Source organism: Glycine soja, chromosome 6, assembly GCF_004193775.1.
Source record: "Glycine soja cultivar W05 chromosome 6, ASM419377v2, whole genome shotgun sequence".
Classification (NCBI taxonomy): Eukaryota; Viridiplantae; Streptophyta; class Magnoliopsida; order Fabales; family Fabaceae; genus Glycine; species Glycine soja.
The window spans coordinates 2,542,111-2,558,538 of NC_041007.1; the positions used below are offsets into that span (position 1 = coordinate 2,542,111).

A 16,428-nucleotide genomic window follows, 5' to 3' on the forward strand; every position below is an offset into this window, starting at 1 on the left:
TTTGTTATGTGAAAAAAGAAAATATAATAAAAGTACATGAATATCCTTTTGTGTGTAAGAGACCATTATAGTAAAAGGGTAGTATGGTAACTTTGTTTAAACAGTACAAAATTCTTCTAATTTCTCGTCAGTTTAGAGAAGAAATATTGTGCAGTGGGAACGGCAAAATTATTCAAATATTTCGTTGCATTTCACAGCTTCCAAATCAGAGAAATTTCTTAAAGTTTGTAAGTTTCCCACTCTTCTTTTCTATTCTCCAATACTTGAGCGCTATCAAACCCAGCCTCCATAATATTAATTTTAAGGTTAAATGTTAATCTTTTATTTATTAATTTTTGTCCCTCTTTTAATAAAAGGTTTCAATTTAGTACCTTATTTTTAAAAATTTCTTCAATGTATATATTTTTTTTTGTCCAACTGAGACATGCATTAAATCATTCTCTAAATATAAGAAACTAAATGACTAAAATATAATTTTTTTTCTCCTTATTATTCTAATTTCATAATTTTAATTTTCTTATTTTTTAATTGAGATATTTTATCTTTTAGTTTTAAAATTTATGATTTTAGTTCTCCTATTTTTTAATTGAGAAATTTGGTCTTTCACTTTTAAAAAATATGTAATTTTAGTTTCATTTGTTAATTTTAGACCTGATTATATATTTTTTTAATTATCTTTTGTAAATAAGTTAGGCTTGTAAATAATTAAATAATTTTTAAAAAATATTTGTCATATATATAATAAATAAATATGTGCTAGTAAATATTTGTAGCATATATCAACATTTGAAATTAATAAAAGGACTAAAATTGTAATTTTCTTAAAAATAGAGGATGAAATATCTTAACTAAAAAACTAAAAATAAAATCACAATTTAAAAAATAAAGATAAAATGTCTTAATTAAAAAATATAAAAACTAAAATTATAAATTTTAAAAAATAGGAAAATAAAAATTATATTTTAGTTAAATTAAATTGAATTAATTTTAAAAATACAGGACTAAATTGAAGCATTTTAAAAATAAGAAATTCAACTACATCTTTATTATAAGAGAGACCAAATTACATAAAATAAAATAAACAAATAGACAGACCAAATTAATAATTTTTCCTAATTTTGAACATTTAAGCATAATCAAGACATACATATAAAATAATCGGATTATCTGTTCTTTCTTGCTGAATTTTGTATAATCCGGTCCTAATTATTACGAAATTGGAAAGTTAAGTCAAATTTCAATAATTATAAAGATAAAAAAAATAAACACACATAAAAATAGAAAATCAAACTCAGTAAAAGCAAAAGGAAAAATAAATAAAATAAGATTAAATTATTAAGTTTCTTCATAAGCTATTTAAGAAATTCCAAATAGATTCTCAAACTATTATTTTGTAATTGAATTATTGATCATGTATAATTTCTTTAACCAAGTCCTTAGAATTTTTAAACTCGTAATAAATTATCATTTTTTAACAATTTCATTCCATCATAAATTAATAATAAAAACCTTTTTTTTTTAATTCAGGGAACTAAGTATTTTTTTTCTTATTTAAGGACCTATTTAAATATTTATAAATAGTTCGGGCCGTACATAATAATTTAATTTAATCAACTATTAACTGTATAAAAAAAAGAGTTACAAAAGCGATATTTCTTGGCGCGTTTACCCAAAATTTCGAAAGCATTTCCCGCCATTTCTTTAGTTAGGTTACAATGATGTAACAATCTGTTCTTATTTGACGAGGCTAGTGGCGTTGGTTTCCAAAGCGAAAAAATCGTGCTTCAATCAAACCCAAACCCAAACTCAACCTCAAATCAGAATCAGCCATGGAGAGCGACGACGACTTCGACCTTTTGCCTCCCTCCCCCATCCAAGAACGAAAGCTGAAGCGATTGAAGCAAGCAGATAGGGTTCCCGAACCTTCTCACCTTCCTATCTCTCCTCCCAATTTTTCCGAATCAGGAAACGGCGAAGAACACTTGACGCAGTCAAACGGCAGATCTGGGCCTGAAATTGAAACTTTAGCCACAAGCCCGAGCCCGAGCCCGAGCTCTCAATCTGACACTCCGAAAGGTGTAACTGTCGACGACGATGGTTTGGTCGCGAAAAGGGCTCTGGATTTTGATTCTTTGAGTGAGGAACACGGGAAGATTGCCGATGAGAGTGAAGAAGTTAGGGATCTGAAGACCAACGAAGAAATCGGTGATTTGAATACCGGCGAAGTAGAGAGGAAACGACGTAGTTTAGATGACTTACCAGAGAAGAACGGAAAGAAGAAGAAGAGAATCGACCACGACGGTGATGGTAGTGAGAAGAAGCCTAACGAATCTGCCACCAATAAGAGAAAGACCGAGAAGGTGCATAACTGCATATGCACATTCTGTTAAATTGTTCTGAATTTTGATGTATTTGGATTTACTAATTTGTAGATTCTGTAATCTGACAGGAACGACGAGATACTCTGAAACAGCTTCGAGCGGAGTCTCAGAGGCTTCTTCGAGGTATGAATATTTTTTGAAGCTCTATTCGATGGTCGATCTAGTTTTTTTCTCTCGAATTTTTACTAACCCTAATAGTTCACCGTGCTTTGAACAGAAACTAGAGATGCAGCTTTTAAACCTGCTCCTCTGGTTCAGAAGCCAATTTCTTCGATCTTGGAGAAAATTCGGCAGAGGAAATTGGAGATTTTACAGAAGTAGGTTGATTTGCGTTAAGATTTTGTTTAGCAGGCATTTTTTTTTATAAAAAAAACCTTAGGACACCTACTCATGTGTACTTGGTTTGCAGATCTGCTGATAATGTAGAAAAGGCTGGGCCAGAAGAAACACCAGCTACTTGCCCTGCAGCCACTAGGACTAATTTGGACACGTCACATATTGGTGAAGAATCTAATGATGCTGCAGCTAGTTCTAACTCTCGGAGCATTCCTTCTCCCATGGTAAGTCAAACTGTGTATTTTATTGGGAGGTAATATTCCATTTTGATTCTACAATGTCATTAGGTATTTTCTTCAGTTCAAAACAGCAGAACATCTAATGCATTAGTTTTGGTCATGTAATCCACTAGAATCAGTCTAGTAGTGGGGTTTGGTTAGTTTGCACAAAGTTGTAGGTTCAAACTTTGTTGTCATTGTACAACAAAAGAGTTTTGGTGATGTGCTTTGAGGATGGTATTTGTATCTGCTGTAACTATTTTTTTTATCATTGATTAAACAAATCCAATAAAATTGTATAAATTGGAACATTTGAAATTCTAAACGGTCCAAATATTTAGCTAGTTTATCTGATACTTGTTTCCCTCATGTTGAGATGCCATTGCCATTTAATTCACTGTATTGTTGAGTTTCAGACCAAGGATTCAGAATCTGAGCATGCATTTCGAGCTCCTATTGGTGATACTCAGGTTTTCCACCAGCCATTTGCCAAGATGCTTGCCTTAACTGTAGATATTATATAATAATTACTTGTCTGTCTGTACTTTCTAGGAACTCTACACTGACTCTGAAAGAAACGATACTAAAGATGAGGCTGTAAATGAGAAGTCTAACAACCCTTCCGAAGAAGTGTTTGCCCCATTGATGCTTGCAATGAACTTGAAGCTTGATTCTGCTCCTCCTGATGATTATGTGTAAGTGTTTAGTATTTTCTTGTGTTTTTTCTACATATTTGCTTTTGTTAACAATTCATCGTGTTCAATTTCAACATTCAATTGTGCATTATAACTGCCCGTGACTGTGTTGCTAATACCATTGAAACTAGCATTCTACGTTAGACTTAACTTAACTATCTAGTTGTTGTGTTCAAAACAAGTATACAGAAGTAATTCAAATAACAATGTGGTATTCTTATGTTTGCAAACCCTTGTTAAGACACGAAAGCTTCTAATTGATATGCAATGATGACCTGTGTCCTTTTCTTTGACAAATCATGACTTTTTAATTTTGTTATGGTAAAGGACCGGTTAATTGGTCACTTTTGCCTCTCCTTGTTCTAAAAATAAAACAACAACTGCTTTTTTCCAGCTCTTCCGATGAGGAGGAGGAAGACAATGACAAGGAGAATATAGAGCCATGTGTACATGTATCAGTTGACTCGACTTTACCACCAAATGGTGACCCTGTTAGGGCTTTTGTTGATGAAGAAGCAGAAGAGGAAGATGACAGTGATAATGAACTACAACTTTTCCAAGATGATGAAGGTGAAGAAGATGATGATGATATTGAGGAAGATGATATGATTGCCACTCAATATGAAGAAAAGCCAGATGATAGAGAAAAGCATGACCAACTCCACCAGCAGTGGCTTGAGCAACAGGATGCAGCTGGAATGGATAATCTACATCAGAAATTCAATTGTGGTTCAAAATTGAATGAAACACCATCAACTGAAGAGGAAGATGAGGAAAGCAGAGAAACTGTAAATGATGATGAAGCTGAAGAATACACTGCACCATCAAAAAGTCTGAGGGTCACTCTGAAAAAGGTGAAGCAGATGATCCCGCAGATGTTTTCAGATAAAGATGATAAATATGTATCATCTGATGATGAAGAAACTGAGGACAAGCTAGCCAGACAATCCCTCTATTATAAAACTGTGAGTTCTCACTTCTAAGCAGCCTTAATAAATGTGTACTGAAGTGTATTATCTCTTCTATAAATGTCTGCTGAAGCTTACTATCACCTTTTTTTTTACTGAAGTTCGTTGCATTTCCATCTGTGTGTACTGAGATACTCGTGTAATCAAATAGGAACTAATCTAAATATTGTAATGTACAACAGGAGGAAAAAGCTAAATTCTTTTCACCAGGTGAGGACGAAAATAGCAGGGAAGTTTTCAGTCTAATAAAGAAATTTAATGTGCCCGATATCAAGAGAAAAGGAAAAACTACTTGTAAGATCTATTAATTTCACTTGCACCTCATTGCAGTGATCAAAACCTATGCTAAGCATGCTTCTAGGTTGTGAGAATACTAATGGTTTCTGTCATTAATCTATGCTGCAGCCATCTTTGCTATGCCGAGCATTGGACAGAACATAAATATATCATCAAAGGTTGGTTAGCTTAAAATGCTAGATGTGGAACAATTGAAGCTATTTTACTTATTAAACACCCCTTTACCCAGCAAATCTATAATTTCTTTTTGCTGAGAGTCATGCTCTGTTTAGATACTTATCTGTGCATTTTCAACGATATACTTGAATCAAAGGAATGTGCTTTCATCAGTATCTTCAGCTATATATAAGGTGTCGTTGCTTAGTTCTTTTATTGTGTTGTAAATGTTGCAGTCATCTTTTGTTGGCCGGGCTTCAGATCATTTTATGCCCACTTCTCGAAAGCAGGGATCATGTAAGGTCCGATCATATATATTTGGGCGAGATGACAGCAACAGCAGGAGTTCAATATTGATGTCAGAGGATTCTTCAGATACGGTAACGACTATCTGAAATCATAAAGTTACCATAGTATACCATAAATCTTTTTGTGCTCTTTGAAAATAGTTGCCATTGCTTCAGACTACAGAGAGATTGATTTGAAACTAATGTGTAAAATCAATTTTGCCATATAGTATAATTAAAAGTTTGACTATAGTAATAATAATAATTATATTTAAGCTAATTTTTTTAATAATGCAAGCATATAACCATGCATGATTGGATTATAGTATAATTTTTTTCAATAATGCATATCAACTACTACTATTCCAAATATTTTTACTATGAGGCTCAATATTCCAACACCAATAACTCATCATATGAAAATAATATTTTACAATACCTTTCTCTTTTTTGCATCTGTTTAGCAATTTGCAGAACATTAGTAATGTTGATTGGACTTTATAATAATGATGATAATAAGCATGCACGTTTTAATTGTCCTCACCTCGTTGACTGAAAAGAAACATTATATCCCTGATGTTGACACTTGACACTGCCGTGTTTGCTTCTTTGTCAATTTGCAATGTCGGTAATGCGTTCCTTTCCTGATAAACTTAACAGATTCAAACGGAGAGTCAACCACCAAAAGCGGCTTCTGCCAAGTTTCAAAGAAATATGCAGAACAAAAACACCACCTTGAATTCTGCATCTAAAGAGTCTAGTGTGTCACTTTTGGATATATTAAGGAAGTCTTTACATCATGCAGATCACAGTTTTCAGAATGTCAACGTTCAACCAAAGACATCAATATTTGATGCATTCAAGTTAGTGAAGAAGCCAACCAAGGCGGAGGCAAGAGTTTGATTGAAGTTTTGGTCATATTTGTATGCTTAAACCTTAAACCTTCATCAATTATCATCTAATTTATTTTGATCCTTGAAATAATCTGAAAAAGAGATATCTTTTGCTTCTGTATGTGAAGTAAGAGTCAAGTAACATTGTTTTTTGTCTATAATTTTCTTTGTCAATTCTTGAACGATTTTATTTTCATTTATTTAGAAGTCACTAATCCAGAATGTAAATGGATTGATAAATCTAGAAGGTAAAAAAGGTACAGGAAGCAACTGCCTTATGCGAATATAGGCGCACACAGTTGCAGATTAATTATAATTTTACAATCAAAGAAGTCAATAATAATATGAAAGGATATACTTCTATATTTTTTAATTGTAGATGAAATACTTTAAAGTAATTTTTATTTGTTTTTTGCATTTCTTTATCGTTTTTGAAAGTATGGAATTTATTTAAGGAGCTAATTGCTTTCAATAGATATTATTAAATCAAATGTGGTCCATTACTTTCCCTAAAAATCCATGTTCAAAAAACAATATTGTTTATTAAGTAATATTTGGCTCAACATTATTTTAAGGGTATAATAATTAACTTCATTAATATTGTTTTCTTATTACACAGTAAATTTTTAATTAATTAAAAACAACTAAAAGATGACTAACTTATTGCAAGTAAATTTTGTCCAAAAAAAAAATAACCAAAGTGATATCGTAATGTAGTAGTGGAATTGGTTTTATATTATTTGACCGATAGAAGTCGTATTGATAAAGAGCAGTTATTTTGGGACGAATTGAGTGGAAAAAAAAAGACAATCAGGTGAAAATAAGATGAAAGAAATTTCACTGATAAAATGTTAAAAGTAAGAAAAGCGAAAGAGTGCGTAAAGCATTAACCTGAAGTAGTTACTACTCCCTATTAATATTGTTTCCCTTCCTTCTAATATCTGAATTGCCAACAAAACAAAGAGAAAAAATCTTCGTTACTCTCAAACAAAACAAAACGCGATCATTTCTCCGCCGTAGCAGAAGAACAAACTCCACGACTCCGTTATGGACAACTCCGGTTTGTCCTCACACTCCTTTTCTTCTCTTTCACTTCCTCAATTCACAGAATCACAGTTACTCCGTTTCGCAACTCTCTTTTTTTTAATGTTTAAAATTCGAATCTAACCCCAAAACCTCGCTGGTTTCACCTGTTGTGAGTTCTCGTTCCTTACGCTTCCATTTGTGCGTAATCGCATGGATTCGTCGTTTTTGTACGCTGAGCTTACTAGTGCCGCGGCTTGTTTTTGCTTTCGTTTTTTATTTTTATTTTTTTCTCCTTCTGGATTATGTTATGGCCTTAGAGAACTAACCAATCTTTGGCGGTTATTAACTCGGTAGCTGTGTAAAATGAGTTTTGAGAGGGCTTGGGTATGGAGAATATACATGATCCGCGAGCTTGTTCGAAATTTGACTGTGTAGTCATGTTTGAAATTGCTTTGTTCTGAAAATAACTTGAACTGAATTCGTGTGATGTGAGTGAGGAGCTGTGTGTATGACTTCTGTGAGAGATTTGAAAGTTTTGTCTATGTGCAACCTTGCTCCCCCCCCCTTTCGATTACTTCTCTATTTATTTTGATATGGATCAGGTGTGAGTTGAACTGTACAAATCTTATATCCTGTTTGGAACTGCAACCGCAGTGCCCTAATGCGCGTCCCTGTTAATGCTAGTAATTTTAGCTTTTGAATCAAAGGCTGCAATTGACGTATGTCTATACCCTTTGGACGTATTTCCAAACGTGCATTCAATGAGTTTCACATAATGTATCTTGTGTCAATTGGCTAGCTGCTGTGTTTCACCTGGTTCAATGAGATAATTATAGAAATAGTCTAAAAGAGACGCATAGTTGAAATTTTGTATTATTTTGATCTTTTGATGAATGGGTCCAGTGGATTATGGGGCTGTTCTGTTTTTGAAAACAAAAAATTGTGGAGTATACATTTATCTTTAAATGAGTCTGTGCTGGGGTGTTACAATTTAACTGGTCGATGCATCTGGCAGGAAATCCTCAAGACGTGGTTGTGCCACCTGTTGAAGGTGTTGCTGGAGGCGGTACAGCTTATGGGTGGAATGATGGAGGCACACATGGCTTGAATGTCAAGGGACCAATTGACCCCACAGGAATTCCTACTAGGGATTTAGTGCATGTATGGTGCATGCCAAGCACAGCAAATGTTGGACCTCAAGATATGCCCAGACATTTGGAGCCTGTTAGTACTTTTGTTGTGTCTCATTGCGGTGGTTTATATTCCTATTCATCTTCTAGTAATCTTATGGTGTTTATTTTTATAATTTGTAACACGCAATGTGTACATAATTACATGTTTTCTGTCAGCATGACCTTGCCAGTGTTTGTACTTTGTTGTTTAAGAATAGTAACTGCTGCACGAGTAATATTTGAAATGTTTTTTATTTCACAATTTGTCACATGTGATATCTACTTGTAAATTGACTTTTGCCTTCATAGTTTCACAATTACATGCCTAACTACACCTAATTTATGCCTAAAAATGGTTTGGTATTATATGGTTAATTAATGCAAGAGTTTGGCATGCCAAATTTTAATTCTAAGGAGATGGGGATATGGATAGAATATTGCATGAGTTTGATACACTTACGAGTTACAACTCACTTTTGGAACCATAAAGCTCTTTACCTTAGATTTGTGGTTGGAGTTTATGTATAAAGAAGTTGTAGAATCATATTGGACTGAAGAAATTATAAATTCTGAAACGTTTGCTATTTTGCTTCTGACATTAAAGTTTTTATCTTTATCTTTTAGATAAACCTGCTGGCAGCTAGAAATGAGAGGGAGAGTGTGCAAATAGCTATCCGACCAAAGGTTTCATGGAGTGGTTCTAGTGTTGCAGGGACTGTGCAGATTCAGTGCAGTGACCTATGCTCCACATCAGGAGACAGGTTGGAGTTTTTCATATTGTATGGAACAAATACATGATTTACTTCCATATTATGCTGACATCAATTTTCACAGACTGATTGTTGGGCAGTCGCTGCTGTTGCGGCGAGTGGTGCCAATTTTAGGTGTACCTGATGCTCTTGTTCCTGTTGATCTTCCAGTCAGTCAAATAAATCTATTTCCTGGGTACTTGTCTGATAACTTTCGTTTATGATTTCTTCTAGAGTTCTAGTGCTGTGTGCACATGTTGCTGGATGGTTAACTACTTTTCAGTTTTCACTCTGCTTTTGACATTCTTTTGCTTCTTCAGGGAGACGACTGCTCTTTGGATATCCATTGATGTTCCAAGTTCTCAACCTCCAGGACAATATGAAGGAGAGATTGCCATTACTGCTATAAAAGCAGATGCAGAGTGAGCCTTTTACTTTTAATAATTCTGTTACTTCAGATTTTGTGTAACACATAATTTACAACTTCTGTTTATCGACTTTGTCAACTTTAACCACTGCACAGATCTCCTGTTCAAATTTTAAGCAAGGTTGAGAAACATCAGTTGTATAGGGACCTAAAGGGATGTCTTGACATTGTTGAGCCCATTGATGGAAAACCATTAGATGAAGTGGTGGGTTTTTTTTCCGATCACTGTTCCTTGTTTTAATACTTTTGTTGACCTTGATGTTATTATGGGTTTTTTATGTAAACATCTCTTTTTTAGGTTGAAAGGGTGAAATCTGCAACTACATCTTTAAGAAGAATTCTTCTGTCTCCATCATTTTCTGAATTCTTTTCAGATAATGGACCAGTAGATGTAATGGATGAGGATGCCATTTCAAGTCTCTCTATACGGATGAAGTTAAACCTGACTGTTTGGGAATTTGTACTTCCTGAAACTCCTTCACTCCCTGCTGTATTTGGTGTATCCTCTTCCATATATTAAATGTCAGAAAGTAAATCCATTTGATTTGATTTATTTTTTGTGACACTTATAGAAAATGTAACTGTTTGTCTGTTATTTATATTGTCTCAGTTGGATCATTAAATGCTAAAAACTTATGGCTTACTTGTTTACTTCAAACAAACTCTGACTGAAGAATGATATTGCTTCTTTTTGTTCAATTAGTGCTGCTTATTTTACATTTTCCATTCACTGATGCACTTTGGATCCATATCTTTGTGAAATTAGGAAAGTTTATTTGTTGCACACTTTTTTGTTTCCTTTACTATACACTAGATATCTGATACTGTAATCGAGGATCGCTTTGGTGTTCAACAAGGGACAGCTGAGTGGTATGAGGCATTGGATCAACATTTCAAATGGCTTCTTCAATATAGAATCAGCCCTTATTTTTGTAAATGGGCTGATGGTATGCGTGTTTTGACATACACATCTCCATGGCCAGGTATTTTTCTGAGGCAATAAGTTTGACAGAATCAATTTCAAAAGAAGAATTAATAGCATTGCTGAAACTTCCCCTCTTCTTGACATTGTAGCGGACCATCCAAAGTCAGATGAATATTTTTCAGATCCACGGTTGGCAGCATATGCTGTACCATACAAACAAGTAGTTTCCGGGTATACAGTCAGTTGTCCCCGTTCGCTTCTATCAGGTATATTTGCGATGAAAACTGATGAGATTCAACCCACCTGTTGATTTGCCACAGTAATGATGCGGCGAAGGATTACTTGCAGAAACAAGTTGAGATATTGAGAACCAAGACTCACTGGAGGAAAGCTTACTTTTACTTGTGGGATGAGGTATAAACATGTGCTATCATTTGCAGTAATATGAAAATTCTTCCCTAGGACATCTTAGTTTAGATCTACCTTTATTCTATCTCTGGATTGGATAGTTCTACTTAAAAAAAAAAATCAGGCAAGTGACTCTTGCAGTAGTCATTGGTTAATTGTTTTCATGCTTTCCTGTTGAATAATTTTTTTTTAATAGCTTCATTTTATTCTTACTGTCATGTGTGGTTAGGATAACTATGAACTGGGTCCAGTTTACTATGACCCTGATAAGCTGATTTACTTCCATATTTTTTCCAGCCACTGAATTTGGAACAATATGATTCTGTTCGAAATATGGCCAGTGAGATTCATGCTTATGCTCCAGATGCTCGTATTTTAACTACTTACTATTGTGGTATGTGTTATCTACCTTTAACTACCCTAACCATCTCTACAGTTTTATGTGTAGACTACATGATAATTTCTCCCTTATGATGTCTTTTGGTTATTTATCATCTTGGCAATGGCTGTGGTTTATTTAGCAAATGCACTGTTCAGAATGACTTCAAATATTTCACATGGTTGTATTTGCTGACTGCAATTATATCCTAAATTAGTTAATTGGATAGTTGGAACTGGTATCATCCAGGTGCTCTTTACAGTTATTTGATCTAAGAATAGTTTTGCTGGGGCGATGACTTTGGTTTCTTTTTGCTGAACATTTTCCATCTTTGTTACTATATATTACTATATGAAAAAACATATTTTCTCACGTTTGGGAAATTTAACCTTATAATAAGATTTTAGGTAATATGGTATAAATTGTTTACTGACACATCCTTGGGGTATTTTAATTTTTAGCTGTCGCTAAATCTTCTCGGCTGGCAAAGTCTGACTTAAGTTAGATTGTACTTACTAGTATTCCATAAAGTGTTGTGACTTTGACCAGCGAAAATGAATAACACAATATATATCTGTGACTCTGTTTATTGTTGATTATTGCTTTTGATCTATGTTTCTGATGATTGTAGGACATTCTTCCACAATTAGTTCATATATTATTTGATAACTCTATTAATTCAAACTTCTCAGCTTTCTCCACCTAGTCCATTCCGTTTAACTTCTGTGGTTGATTCTTCTTCATTCCTAATGTAATTATCTTATTGTATGATTCCTGTTTTATGTAGGACCAAATGATGCACCTCTTGCACCTACTCCATTCGAGGCTTTCGTAAAAGTTCCAAGTTTTCTGCGTCCTCATAATCAAATTTATTGTACAAGGTATTTCTCTTTATTGACTATATACCTATCAAGAGTTTAGTACACTTATCGTGTAACTTCAGGCTTTTTACAATTTGCTTAGCTTTTCCTATTTTTGACCAAGGGTATGGCAAAAGAAATATTGAGTTTTCCTTTTCCTTTTCATCTCTTCAAGTTACTCATGGCATTGGCATATCATTTCTAAGTATTTCATTATGATTTTTCGGAATTTCCTGTTTTGATTTTATTATTTGGTTTTTTGCCTACTTTAGAACATAAAGCCTTTCATTCCCATGGGAATGGAAGTATTTTCTACAATAACTACCTATTCCCACTATATTCTACTACGTTCCCTTTTTCATTTTTACTTTTTCAATATTTCAATTAAACAAATCTTAAATTTTTCTAAAATTACTAAATACCAACCAAACATGTCTATGAGAATAATATTCCTTGGCATAGTATTCCTAGCAATGTGATTCCCAGGAATGCAAAATTATACCAGGAATGCAAAATTCTCAGGATCTCTATTTATAGTCAATGACAGCAAAATGTTCTTTCACTGAAAACAGATTGCTAATTTTCGTCAAAGGACTTAGTTGTGGAAATTGGTTATATTTTGTTGTTTGGGTGAGAGGTTTTGTGCTTTCTAGAGGACCGACCCTTCTCCATTTCCATTGACCACATTTGTATTTTTGAAGCTTTTGTCATGTGGATCACTTCATATCCATATGCATTACTTAAAAGTGAGTTGAATTTCAGTTAGGTTACTGAACTATAGGGTTATTTTTTGGACACCTTGATGGGCTTATGTCTCAGGTTTTATTTTAAGTGCCCCGGAAAAATCATTTTTACAATGGTGAAAATAAAATAGGGAAGGAAGAAAAACAGAAGTCTTCTATCATTAAGCATGCTAAGAAATTGAATGTGTCTTTGCAGTGAATGGGTTCTGGGAAATCGAGAGGACCTGGTTAAGGATATTATTACTGAATTACAACCAGAGAATGGTGAGGTAATATTATAATTTTATTGTTTTTCCCTAGTTGTTATTTGGTTTGTGCACTAAATTTCTGCTGAGGTGGTTGATATTTATTGTTCCTCATCAATGCTGGTTGAACAAAATCTCATAAACGTAAGTAAGCATTTTTATTGGGTATATGATTTTTTATAATAATGGCCAAGTCTACCTGTTTTACTATGAGGCTCGGCTCAGCTCTATGTTTCTTTCTTGGTTGTTTATCCCTGTTGTGTCTGCCATGCTCTGGATTTTGGAAACAGAACTAGCATCAACGTTTTTGGATAGATTCTTATATACTTATTATTATGACCTTGACCTGATTCCAATATTGTAAGTTACTCATGTTAACCAAAGACAAAGTAGTAATAGATCCAAAATAGTTATTACTAACATTCTTACAACCTACTTTTAACTTTAAAAGTTGCTTATGATAATAAAAAAATTAGATCTAAGAACCTAATTTGTAATTTTGAATGTTGTAATTTTCAACTTCAATTTGTGTTTCTTCTATTGTTCCCTTCCTATGTCTCTTGACCTTCTTTTTGCTACAAAAAAAAGGTCCTAAGTAACCAAGTAAACAAATCACAAAATATTAACTAAAAAATAATCCTAAGGGATAAATTATATGATTCTCTTAAGATATAATATTGATTTATTAAATATTTCAACATGTTTTTATTAACTAAATAGCTCAGACAAATTAGGTATTCACACTGCCTAGCAAAGCCTGGAGAGATTTGAGTTATTTAGTTGAGTATGAACTCCCATTTTTGTTGGTTCTTAACAGTCACTATGATTACATTGATACAATTTCAACATTTTCCCTCTTTATAGACTTTGTTTTGCTAAAGAGGGTGATATTCATCAGCAATGGATTTAAATCTTAAATCATTATAATTGGGTGTACTTATTGCTGAAATAGTCAGTCTGTTGTTCCACGGAATATTTATTCAGTATTTCTCTTTAGAAAAGATTCTGAGAGCTGAATAGAAGAAATGTTTGATGTTTGTGTGCATAATGGAATATCCTAGACCAGAAGAATAACGAGTTATGTATGTTACCATGCATATTAATGTTGTGCTGGTGCATATACTCTTATTTGCTCATTAGGGGCAGGTGGTTTTTGTTACAGGAGTGGTGGACATATGTCTGTATGGGACCATCAGATCCTCATCCAAATTGGCATCTTGGAATGCGAGGTACCCAACACCGCGCAGTCATGTGGCGTGTCTGGAAAGAGGGTGGCACAGGATTTTTGTACTGGGGAGCCAACTGCTATGAGAAGGCAACTGTAGCCAGTGCAGAGGTGATTGTTTATGCTATCATCTAATTTCTGAAAAGAATGGAGCTGGTAGAAGTTGTTATACTGCATTGATATTTTGATTATTTTCTGACAATCAAAATAATTTTGTTGACACAGATAAAATTCAGGCATGGTCTTCCCCCTGGAGATGGAGTTCTATACTATCCTGGTGAGGTGTTCTCAACTTCTCATCAGCCAGTGGCTTCTCTTAGACTAGAGCGCATACTTAATGGCTTGCAGGTAGAACATTTATCTTCTCATAATTTTGCAAGTTATTCTCAACATATTTGTATTTTGAATAAATGCCAGAGATTCAGCCTAGTAGTCTTATTTACATGGTTTTCCCTTCTCTGTTTCTTGCTTGAAGACCTATATATTCATGTCATTTGCTGGCATAAATTGCAAGTGGTTCTCCTTTGCATTCTGATCTTAGATTTGGTTTTCCGTGCCTTTATTTAGGACATTGAGTACCTGAGACTCTATGCTTCAAGATACGGTAGGGACGAGAGTATTGCGCTTTTGGAGAGAACAGGAGTGTACTTCGGTCCTGAGCGTTACACATTTGAGCACATGCCAATTGATGCCATGAGAGGACAAATATTTAATGCCTGCCGTTCATGAATTGGTATGTTACAGAATATGGATGCTGCTTGGTCGAGTGGTTCATTTGTCAACAGCTTAAAAATTCAGGTTTCAGCATCTAAGTTTCAAAGATGCGACAATTGACAGTGATCGAGTGAGATCCGTGGAATATCACCCAAATGCTGCACAATTTGAACCTTGTAAATGTGGAATGTGACAGTGATATGGAATCTGAACCGTAGTTAGATGAGAAATCTGTTGTTCATTGCTGAAATGTGCCCTTCAACCGAACATAGGATCATAATCAAGTAGAGTTAATGTTGCAGTGTGAGAACATGCTTGATACGCGAGAGGAGTTAAACAAGACATTTAATTAATACTGTAAACTAGTTAAACTACGAGAAATTCTAATAATTAACTTACAGTATTCCTAGATGAGCATAGTGTGGGTCGCATTAAATCAGGGAAAGCTTAAGTTATTTAATGGATCTTCATAGAACTCATCAATGATAGAGTACTAGTAATATTGAAGAGAATGTTGAAGGCCATGTTTTTAGCAATCTTTACCTGGATATAGTTCGTCTATACTTATACATCCGATGTTAATTTCTTTTTAATTTGCGCGGAAGACGGTATATATTGATTGCCTTCGAGCTAGATCTTTTATGCAGGGAGGCAATAGGGTTAAAGACTAGGATAAATTTGAATGAGAAGTTTCATATTTTTACTATCAAAATTTTCATTTTAGTTAAATGATATGTAGGAGTTCTTTTAATAGTAAATAACTTATTAAATATGTATTGTAAAAAATAATATATATTAACATCATTTTATTGAAAAAAATGATGGCAAAAATGTAATAATGTTCTTAAGTCTTATTCTTAATAAGAACGGCATGTGTTGCATTAATTATAAAGCAATGAGGAAAGAGACAGTATAAATTGATTGCCTTCGAGCTAGATCTTTAAGGGAGGGTGACAATTGGGTTAATGTCTTAATGATTAGAATAAAATTTGATAGATTTTTTTATTTTATATTCTTATATCAGTTTTTATTTTATTTAAATGTTTGTAACTTTGTAAGTAGGCATTTTTTTTAATAATAAATGATTGAATATCTATCGTAATTTTTTTTTAAACTTACATATTTTTGTTGAAAATTTTGATGAAAAACATTAAACGTGAGTTTAGATGAGTATGAGTGCTAACAGAATTGATGTGATTTATCTTTAAATTTTTTATTATAGAATTAAGTTAGAACTAAAATTTAATTTAAAATTTTGAATCAAACACATAAATTATTTTAACCCATAATTAATTATAAATTTATTATTAGTTTTGAATTATTT

General features: G+C 33.5%; 2 protein-coding genes across 2 annotated transcripts; both read left to right on the forward strand.

Annotated features, from left to right (window-relative positions):
• The first annotated feature begins 1,724 nt into the window (after positions 1-1,724).
• LOC114414662 (eukaryotic translation initiation factor 5B-like) lies at positions 1,725-6,392 on the forward strand. Its single transcript, XM_028379008.1, has 11 exons — positions 1,725-2,360; positions 2,450-2,504; positions 2,599-2,698; positions 2,791-2,941; positions 3,352-3,405; positions 3,488-3,630; positions 4,025-4,595; positions 4,781-4,892; positions 5,004-5,053; positions 5,288-5,431; positions 5,999-6,392. Exons 1-11 carry the CDS (start codon positions 1,830-1,832, stop codon positions 6,239-6,241), a joined length of 2,154 nt encoding a protein of 717 aa, XP_028234809.1. The 5' UTR covers positions 1,725-1,829; the 3' UTR covers positions 6,242-6,392.
• A 747-nt stretch (positions 6,393-7,139) lies between these two features.
• LOC114414663 lies at positions 7,140-15,665 on the forward strand. The gene is made up of 16 exons (XM_028379009.1): positions 7,140-7,291; positions 8,273-8,481; positions 9,054-9,190; positions 9,264-9,374; positions 9,499-9,600; positions 9,702-9,810; positions 9,904-10,104; positions 10,420-10,588; positions 10,680-10,761; positions 10,851-10,944; positions 11,236-11,332; positions 12,105-12,198; positions 13,117-13,189; positions 14,328-14,501; positions 14,616-14,738; positions 14,958-15,665. Exons 1-16 carry the CDS (start codon positions 7,279-7,281, stop codon positions 15,117-15,119), a joined length of 1,950 nt encoding a protein of 649 aa, XP_028234810.1. The 5' UTR covers positions 7,140-7,278; the 3' UTR covers positions 15,120-15,665.
• The last annotated feature ends 763 nt before the right edge of the window (positions 15,666-16,428 follow it).